Source organism: Elaeis guineensis, chromosome 1 (assembly GCF_000442705.2).
Source record: "Elaeis guineensis isolate ETL-2024a chromosome 1, EG11, whole genome shotgun sequence".
Classification (NCBI taxonomy): Eukaryota; Viridiplantae; Streptophyta; class Magnoliopsida; order Arecales; family Arecaceae; genus Elaeis; species Elaeis guineensis.
This window is the reverse complement of record NC_025993.2, coordinates 169,791,815-169,802,049: the sequence shown is the minus strand read 5'-3', so window position 1 is coordinate 169,802,049 and position 10,235 is coordinate 169,791,815. Positions and strand designations below refer to the sequence as shown.

Below are 10,235 nucleotides of genomic sequence, written 5' to 3'. Positions count from 1 at the left end.
ATTTTTAAATTTTTGATTGAATAATTTTTTAATTAAATTTAATTTTTTCAATAATTATGAATACCGGAAGAAAAATTATTGCGCATAATCTACACTGCACGCACCAATATAGCCAATGCATGCCGTAATTATGATTGCTGTATAAAGAATTCTGCTCGGTCGATAGAGTCAGCAGGAACCGGTAGTCATTGTTGACAGCATGTACGGTCGTGATGATCGCAATAATGTTTCGTGGCAACTTAATCATGGCCGCCATGCTACCACAAAATAAAAGACAATTTTCTTGATTAAAAAAAAGTCGCAAGCGGCTCAAATTTTTTAACCGAACCGGGAACTGAGCCGGTCCCCTCTGATCCGGTTCACTTCCCATTCTTTGAGAGACGAGAGAGAGAGAGCACGGAAGCAAGATGGAGCAGGGGGACGAGTGGTTGGCCGCCGACAAGCTCCAGCACCTTCTCGCGTGCTTCCTCATCACTGTTCTCGTCGCCGTCCTCGCCGTCCGGAGCCGCCACCCTTTCCTCCGCCGTCGGAGCACCGCCCTAGGCTCCCTCTTCTCTCTCTTCGCCGGCGCCGCCAAGGAGGCCGGCGACGAAATCGGCCTCTGGAGCTCCGCCGGGGCGTCCGTCAAGGACGCCGCCGCCGATCTCGTGGGCATCCTCATCGCCTCCCTCTCGCTCGCCCTCTATAGGAGGCTTCTTTCCTCTTCTAGCCGCGATCTGGTTCGGGATCGGGAGATTTCGATGGTATAGAACCGATGAAATCCAAGAAGCCCTAGAAGATTTTCGTAGTTCGGGAGTTCCTCTTCTCTTTCTTGATTACCTGGTAAACATCCTTTCCTTAGAAAAATAGAACCTTTTCCCTTATCTTCTTGTTTAAAATTCAGTGTTCTCATGTTGCGGTCTTGTTTGGAATATCGCCTTTGTTCTATTATTTGTTGATGAGAATTCCAAAAAGATTTTTTTTGATAATTTCTTATAAATCAAAATCTGGATTTTCTTATATTTTTCTCGCCAATGAACCCACGATATAGAATAAAAGCCATAAGGAATTGACGAATCGAGGGAGTTGGTGAGAACAATGTGTGGTAGTCGTATTCATGTTGAAGAATTTATGGAATTTCTGATTGAGTAATGAGCAGAGTGAATGTTGTTCTTGTGGTTGAGAACCACAAGATTATCGATTTTGCTGACAGCCACAAGATTTCCCCCAAGTGTTGAAAGGTAAACCTAGACTCTTCAAAATCATTGATTGTGCTCAATTACACCTTGGTTGGGAATCTGGGGAAGAAAGGAAAAGAAAGGAAAATATTAGTAAGGAGAGAAAAGAAAAGAAAAGAAAGTAATATATCTCTGATTGGGAGTTTAAAGAGAGAAACAAAAGTAATTTCTTCTAATTGGAAGCAAAGAAGAAAGAAAAAGAAAGAAAATATTACAATCTTCTTTTACTATTATACCCTTGAAAGGAATCCAACAAACTCAAGAAAGGAATCAAAAAAATATCTTATTTTTAAATTTTTCCATCTTTATTTTTGTTTTCGTTGATTTTTCTCATCTTTGGGAGTCTCAATCGGATGGGAGGCTTAGGTGGAATACTTGAAATAAGCTTTAGGATTGAAATATAATATTAATTTTATTCTTTATCATTAAAAGGGTAAGATAGGAATTATAAAAGATTCACTAACTCTTAATTCCTTTCTTTCCGCTCCATTTGGAGGAGAGAAAAATTATGGATTTGAGAGGATTTGTATTCCCTCCATTTCTCTCCTTTTCTTTTCATTTCTTTCATAAAAAAACTCCCAACCAAGAGAAAGTAGTAACTTTGTCTCCCAATCTTTTCTTTTCTCTCCCAATCTTTTCTTTTCTTTAATCTGAACAATAAGGTTTTCATGACTGAATTTCTTTATATACAAAGTCTGACTAACTCAACTTTGTAGAGAAAACAGACAAAAGGTATGCCAGGAAAATTGGAACTCCTCATGTTTCTGATTTTTCTCTGAGGCTTTCACACTCCAGATGCCCCGTTGACTTAAAGAGAGTGATAAAGACAAGTTGGAAAATGGAATCTGCTAGTGCTGAAAGACAAGTATCAAAGTAAAAGAAGAACCTCTTTATTTGTAACAATGATCTAAAGGACCTTCTTCAAGGAAAATCCACCTAAAGAAATTTTGTGGCGATAGAAACAAGAGAGCATGTGGAAATTGGATCTCTTTAACACTTCTCTTTTGTTCACCAAACTAACAACATGTCCTTTCTATAAAAAAAAGATGAAGGGAATGGCAAAAAAGAATTGAAAAGGAACAACAAGAGGACGAGAGAGAGAGAGAGAGAGAGAGAGAGTGGCATCATGTGTTTCATGTTAATCTGTTAATTTGCTGGTGCTATTCTTATCATCTCATGATACTATCCATCGACCAGAATGTGTAGCCTACATGTGGAGGAATAAGCAAGGTACAAACATCGAAGGTGAGTAAAATAGACATCAAATTAGCTGTCAAGAATGCCTTTTTGTTCTAGGCTTGTGATCTCCTTGGGTGTAGACAAACACAACTCTGTGTGGTTAAAGTGAAGAATGGTTCCGGTGCAAGGTTGCAAAGTGCAGGGTTTGGAGTGGATTAATCTATCAATCTGTTTCAAAGAAGAGCATAAAATATCTATTGGAGAAGTTTTCTTTAACTCTACAATATCAGTGATTAAATTCTCACTTATTGGGAGGCATTTAAAAATGAGTATGCCAATATTACATAAAAATTGATAAATAATCAAAAATCATAATATAGACTTCTAGAATTAGAGATATAAAAATAATACGAAAATTTCATTGTTGATTGAAATCAATGCGGCATCTTAAGATTTATGTGCAACTTTTTAGTAGTAGAATTTTATTAAAAAAAAAAAAGACAGGGATCTGACAGTGTCAGATAAAAGAAGCATGGACCTTTAATATAAGACTAGAAGATCTTCTCCTTCTCTCTTGTTCATGATTCCTTATCAAGATTATAAACTTTTTCCTAAACATCGAAGGGAGTGTAGATTCGAATTGCTCACTGAATCAGATATGTTCCTGATGGTTTCATAATAACATGTATAAATATTTAGCAAGCACCATATGAAATGAGGAAATTTGAAGAAGATGATTTTCACACCTTATATTATACATTATAAGATAGAGTAAGAGAATACATTGCAAAATAGGAAGCTAGGAAAAGGATGGGATCTTCCATTTGTTTTTATCTATCTCATCCTCACTTCTGGGAAATTTATAATAAACAATGGAAAACATATGAACAGACCTCAGAAGGATAAGAGGATGGATTCCTTTCTAGCTGTTGGGTTGATTTTCATTTAAATTGAAGACAACTTGACTTCTTTCTTTCACCAAAAACAGTTGTGTTAAAATAAGATATGAAGTGAGGTCTATATTCAATGTTGGATGAAGAAAGGAGTGAGGGAAGAGAGGGTCCTCCCTGATCAAATTTATCTGTTTGTGAAGTGAAGATTGATATATCTTGGCAGTTGGGATATCCATCTTGAGTTGAGAAAGAGGATTGATGGGGTTGTGAGAGAAAAGGGCAGATGTCCAAGTCAAACTGGGCCATGTTTCATTGGAGGTAGATGCGTCAGGAAGATGAGAAAGAAATTCAAATAAGAGTGGCCTGGGGAATAGTTGGAAATTGAAATGAAATTGATATCACCAGCCTGCTGTGACAGAGAAGGAATTTTATTTTTACTGGACGATTGTAATAAAGAGAAAATTTCCTTGACAATAAGGTTTTCCCCCTCTTTTTGGTTGCTGGATTTCCTTACAAGTTGGCACTTGCTATCACTTTCATGAAGAAGTTTTGCTTTTCATAGTCCGAGAAGTAGAGTATGAGGAGAAAGTTTGCTGCACAATGATCACTGAAGAGATTTAGAAAATCAAATACAGGTAAAAGATAGGAAGGTGATTTGATATCTCTAGACTGTACCTTGTGAACTTCTTTCTCCTTGCAACATATTGTACTCTTTTGTATTCATTTAGACAATTCTGCTGTCAAGATCCTCAAAATTTAGTGTTCCTATTTTTCCCCTGCTGTCCTCTTAGTCTGTCAACCATACTGTAGGTTGAATCTCCTTCAAGTTGATAACTACTTATTGTTGTTCATCACCCAATATTAACTTGCCTCATGGATTTTTGACCTTAAAAGACTTTGAAGATAACCAAGGCTTATCTAAAAATTGATGGAATCTTTTCAGAAGTTAAGGGTAAAGCTACAACTACAACCAACTGAACTAACAATGGAAAGTGTTTAAGGATCTCGTACCACAAGCCAAAGAAAACATAGAACTTCATCTTTGTAGGGCTTCTTAACCAAATTGTATATTTTAAAATGCATTCCTTGGTGTACTAGTGGCATACTGGTTTAGCATTGAGATGATTTTAATCACGTTGTGCCATGTTGTTCAATGCCAATTCTTTTATGCATTGTTGGCAGAGCAGCATGCCATGTATTAGCATACTGTTGGCACTGTGCCAATGCTTAATTTTTTGGAAGGCATTGATATGGTACATATCATGTCATGCTGTAGCAAAGTCCATTAGTGAAATTTAAAAAAAAAAAAAAAAGGTTTACTAATAAGTTCTTTCAACTTCCCATCTCCATTCTCAAGTTCTCCTCCTTAACTTGGAAGGAGTCAAGGAAATGCTCCAAAATGACAAATAGTGAGGTGGACTCTATTTGTGTTTAAGATTATGCTTTAAACAAAGACATTTAACTTCACTGTATTTCTTGATGAAACCTTATGTAATGATGTTTCTCTTTGAAGACAAGAATAGATTAGGGAAACCATCCACTGTAGGTTAAATGACTACAACATTATTGATCTTTAGAAATTATGACACCATGCTCATCTCAGCCCCAGTGAATGCCATGGTTTGTGTTTACATGGTGATCATTCTTTCACATGGGTAATCATGCAATAAAAGTTATGTAGGAACATGTAGCATTTAATAAACATTCCATGCTGGATTTGAAATATACAAGATATCATGGTAAGTTGTTGGAGAGCGAAAAGTATAGATATGAAATACACACAAACAGAGCTTCTCCAGTCTTCCCATCCATGCTGCTTGAACTTCACACTACAAAACAAAAAATGTGCGCCTCTCTCTCTCTCTCTCTCTCTCACACACACACACACACACAATCACCATATTACTAATTGTGCCAGTCGCAAAAGATGTCTGGGTGGTGTTATGTTACTTGTAAATAACATTTTATTGACATCATTGGACAACATGAATGCATGTGGATTGCGGAGCTGTAGCCAATGATTGTCGCTGAGAAGGTGCACTTTGAAGCATTTATGCTATAAGGAGAGTAACTCAGCCATGCATGTACTCTTAATTATGCCTGCAAGAGAGATCCTTTATATATCAGCTCTGTAATTCTAAATTATAGTATTCACTATGGAAGTTTTAGGACATTCTACTCTTCAAACATTAACTGCATTTAAAGTATTTGCTGTTTTGTTTAGCCCACTTATTTGTTGACTGATTTCCAATGTGTATGATTCACTGGCTCTCTTCTAAGCTACAGATCACTAATGGCCCAATTATTATCACCATCAGGTGTTAGGATCCTGTTCAACTTTGCCTATAAGTAGAAAATATTTGAGACAATATACGCAAATTATTTCAAGAGAAGCAAGCCATGCTTTAACTTTTCAAGACAATATGAATCGATATTTCAAATTTTTCAATAAATTACGGGATCAGTTGGTGTCAGATAAAGCATCATGATATGCAAAAATACTGCTCCCAAGTGATTTATTCTGAATGCAGTGTGTGTATTCCATCTTCCCTAGAAAATGCATCCCTAATACTGCAAATACATCCTTAGACTCAGTTCAACCCAATTCACCAGACCTGAAGTTGAACCATCACCTCTATGCTATAGAGTTCAACCTGTATCTTTTGTCTTCATATTTGACTAATTGCAGATGTGATTTGTGATATTCATCAGCTGATTTGTGTAACAATCAGTTATGATTCTTGTCTTGTTGATATTAATCTTAATTGTGCATATGCGCATTTTATCCCTAAATAGAGAACTGAAGATGACTGTAAAATTCATTAGGTTTTTGAACTGGAAATTGAGATATACCCTGTATAAGATGAGCTAATGCCAAAGATGAGCAAGCTTAACACCTGTGTAGGTTGAAAAGCAGGCTTGTTGCATCGACTGGGATAGTTCAAAAGGTGGACCCATAACGTCAGCTGCTGCTTAGCACTTTCATGTATGTTTCTTTCCCTGCTGTTTTTAGAACTACTGAAGTTTTGGTTACATAGGTTTGGGATGGGATGGAGCTGTTGATGGCTTATGATAGTGGAATGACCGAAATGTTCCTTACTCAGAGGAAAAGGCAGGTATCATTCTGTGGTGACCAGTCTATACAAGGATTCAGTTCCATTGGGGCTGCAGTATCAATTTCTGGTCCAGTTTCACCTGTTTCTTCACCACCTGAACCTTGAATGCTTCAGAAGACCTTGAAACTTACTAGGAGCAGACAAGGTAGTACGAAAAGTTCATACAGCAACACAGAGTACATATAGGAGTTGGAGATATTATTGGAACTTTGTGCTCATCCTCTTAACATACTGACTTTGGTAATCGATGAATTTTAGTTTGTTTTATTTTATTTTTATAGCTTTCATTGGCATAAATTTAAATATCTAAAGATTGGTTGTCTGCATTATCTTTTTCAGCTAAGGGAGTCAAATTGATGACACAATATTCTATTAACGTTCAACTGGTATTTATCCCTTCTCTGAGTTTTATGATTAATGCTTTACCTTGCTCATGATGGCTTGTAACATGAAATGCCATAACTAAGCTGATCCAAAGGGGTAAAGAAAATTGTTAATGTTAGAAGCCCTTTGGTGGTATCCCCAACAACTGATGCTGGCATATTTTGTGAAAACAGATGGCTGACAAAAGGAAAATAAAAATAATTTCTTTTTCTACAAGTCAAGTCATTCTTTAATTCTTATGATGATGAGACAATGTTTTAAATGGTGTATTATTTACATTTTAGGTGATTTCTAGTGGTGATGCTTTATTTTGCCGTCGAAGACATGGAACTGATGATGACATCTAGTGATATCTTTGCTATTATGCAGGCATGTGCACTAGCCACTTATGATGATTAATAAGTAAATCCTCATGAGATAATTTATGTGCCTCAATCATGTAAAGAAGCAGGAAAGATCCACTAAATAATATATTCTTGTGAAACGGTTGATATGGTCGACATAGACATGGCTCTTAAATGACAGTGGGGATGACAGTTGTAGGTGCGGCTAATTCTTGAAACACAGTTATATGCAGTTCTAGGTATGTACTCGAGCATGTTGGCTATGGTAACCTACTAAAACGAAATTGTCAATTAGAATTTAGGAAAAAAACATAAAATCATCAAAAATCAAATTATTATTTTAAAGAATTCAACTGTCCTCAATCTGAGTACCAAAAATGAGCATCAGTGTTGTGATTAGCACAAGAAAGACTTTCATTAACATGAAGAAATACTTATAGATCTATGAAGAACAGGTTCAGTTCTTTCACTGGCATACATGATTACTACTGTAGACTTGTAGCCTGACCACTATAGGCCCAGTCACAGTCCTTGATGTTTAACATATGCCACTAGTTTATACACAAAGTAAATCATAGAAATTAGAATGTAGATTATTAAGCTATGAAATCTACATAGTTATAGTACTGGTCGGCATGTGAATGGTAGCTTGTTTATATGAATTTTTGAAAATTTTCTGCTTGCCAAAGTCCAAATCATTCTTCATAGGTCTGTAATTACATTGCAAATCATTCTTTATAGATTTCATGGACGTGTAAATGAATTAGAAGTTGTATAGTAGCAATGATCTACATTGGATCTAAGTATGAATTGTTAAGAATATTTTTCTAAGATTAAGCAAATAATTGTCTTTTATATAAGGACTTATGAAATGTAGAGGATTTTCTGTATTTAAAGCATCTGCCTGATCATCTTGGCAATCAAAGGAGACTCTGTTGAGGTGCTGTTTCCCTCACTCTGGTTTCTAACATGCATAGGAAATGGAAGTAGCAAACTCAATTACTAGGTTGGTGCACCATCAAACTATAGTACCATATAAAAGACCACTGGCATGAATTCCTGACCCCCTGGAAAAAGATGTATCCTTCCCAGACCTGTGTTTATCAAATTTATTCATCCTTGTGCACCCATCTCTTTATAGATCAGTTGTGGAGAAGAAAACTGAAAGTTGGAGTTGCTCTTCATGGGAAAGTCTCTGTCCCTGATTTCTCAATTCATGACAGTTGTATCAGTCTTCCTCCTAAAATCATGTGATGTGTCTCGGCTTTTTGTGAAACAGTCCTTCCTTTTAAACCAGACAATTCTTTAAGGGATATAACTTTTTATCATGCATCCTGTCCTTTAAGATCGGTCGTGTATTGCACAAGCTGAATTGCTAGTGTTGTTGATGGCAGACTTGATATTTGTTTTTTTTCTTTTTTTTAAAAAAACATTCTTTAAACTGTAAAGTAGTGCATGTTCATCAGACACTCCAAGCCCTTTTATCCACTGAATTGTGTCATTCACTTGAATTTTTCATGGTTTCAAGACAATGTTCGGAATCAGTTGATCCAATGAGTTGCTGCTAACAGCTGCGACATTTGTTGTCACCATATTTGGCATGGTTGTGGGGATCTTTGGCATGATTTTCCAATAACATTATCTGAAAAACCTAGAGCATTACAGTGGGTGCTTATAAGGAGCGTCTGGTGTAGTTATTTTCTGCTCCTTCCTATGCTATTTTACATACTGAAGATTATTACCCTTGTAAATACACTGCAAATATAGAGCAGCGAAAATATGATTTATCTCTGTGCAATCTGCTATGCATTCAGAAGCAGCAATTGCATAAGAGGTCGTTATTTTTTTTTATCCCCATGTATATAGCATTCTTCTGGTTTGAGGAAAAGCTTGGGGATATACAAATACTATTATTGCTGTAGAAGGAAAAACTATATTAAACTTTGGAGTATTTATAATATGTTTTCTTCGAATTCCAATTTCCAAAATACAAATTCTACAGCTAAAGTAGGAATTAATTCGTTAGTGGATATGGCTAGTGCATTTTGGTTTGTCTTTGTCATGGGCAATCTCTATTGATTAGTCAGTTCTTCACTCCTGTTGATGATGTTGAATAAAGCATTTGGCCGTTTAAATTACCCAAAATATAAGGTCTATGTCACCATGGCTTCCAGTCATTTACCACTTTTCACATCAAGTGAATTTTAACCTATGGGCATGCTGCATTAGGAATCTTTTATCATGTGCCGTTGCATCTGTTCCTAATTTCATCTCCATTTAGAATATAACTGTTGGAGATTTATGCCACCAGTTGTGCCATAATATGTCAAGTCCAGTAATTTTCATGCTCCAAATCTACAGTATTCCTGGAATCAAAAGTAAATCTCTATCTCACATTGACCCAGATTATCTTAATATAATTTCTTATATGCTTTTCTTAATTTTGTAAAAGATGTCTGATGAAAGTTACTTGCTAAAGTGACAGAGGAGACCACTATATGCTTTCCAGAGCTGGGAGTGTCGTACAAAGTTAAGGCCAGAGTTATGTTGCTTCACCAAAGAGAATTTGCCCTTGTTGTTAATCAATAAGCACATCAAATTTCCTTTTGTATTCACAAGTTGAGTTTTCTAAAGCTCATTCCTCTGGATATTTGAGACAACATCAAACGTTATGTCCAAGCATTATGAGGAACCATAATAAAGTTTTAGAGAACCTATGATACCACAATGTACTTGCCTTATATTATCTTTAAATTCAGAAGTGCCACATAAATATCAGACTGCAACTATATTGCTCACCAAATGCAATTTGCCCTTGTTGTTAATCAAGAGGCACAGCAAATTTCCTTTTGTATTCATAGATTGAGTTTTCTAAAGCTCATTCCCGTAGATATTTGAGATGACATCAAACACAATGTTCAAGTATCATGAGAAACCATACAAAATTTTAGAAACCAACAAAATCTTCATGTACATATGATATTAAAACACACTTGTCTAATATTATCTTCAAATTCATGAACCCCACATAATATCAGACTGCAGCTTCACGTACTGACGACTATTACTAGTTTCTAAGCGCCCTCTTCATGCAGTGTCTGT

General features: G+C 36.1%; 1 protein-coding gene across 13 annotated transcripts; it reads left to right on the top strand.

Moving 5' to 3' along the window:
* Positions 1 to 329: 329 nt before the first annotated feature.
* On the top strand, positions 330 to 9,919 carry LOC105060155 (uncharacterized). 13 transcript variants are annotated; one of them, XM_029260487.2, is made up of 5 exons: positions 330 to 822; positions 6,207 to 6,237; positions 6,328 to 6,645; positions 6,745 to 6,791; positions 9,613 to 9,861. In XM_029260487.2, exon 1 carries the CDS (start codon positions 408 to 410, stop codon positions 747 to 749), a length of 342 nt encoding a protein of 113 aa, XP_029116320.1. In that variant the 5' UTR covers positions 330 to 407; the 3' UTR covers positions 750 to 822; positions 6,207 to 6,237; positions 6,328 to 6,645; positions 6,745 to 6,791; positions 9,613 to 9,861. The 13 variants fall into 13 exon arrangements, 12 of the variants coding, with proteins under 12 accessions (XP_029116320.1, XP_019711290.1, XP_019711287.1 ...); XM_019855731.3 differs by having other exon boundaries at positions 6,207 to 6,275; positions 6,394 to 6,645; XM_019855728.3 differs by having other exon boundaries at positions 6,195 to 6,237.
* The last annotated feature ends 316 nt before the right edge of the window (positions 9,920 to 10,235 follow it).

What these genes read in the sequence shown, in the direction of transcription:
- LOC105060155 (XM_073248177.1), top strand. Translation starts at nt 408, where the DNA reads ATGGAGCAGGGGGACGAGTGGTTGGCCGCCGACAAGCTCCAGCACCTT.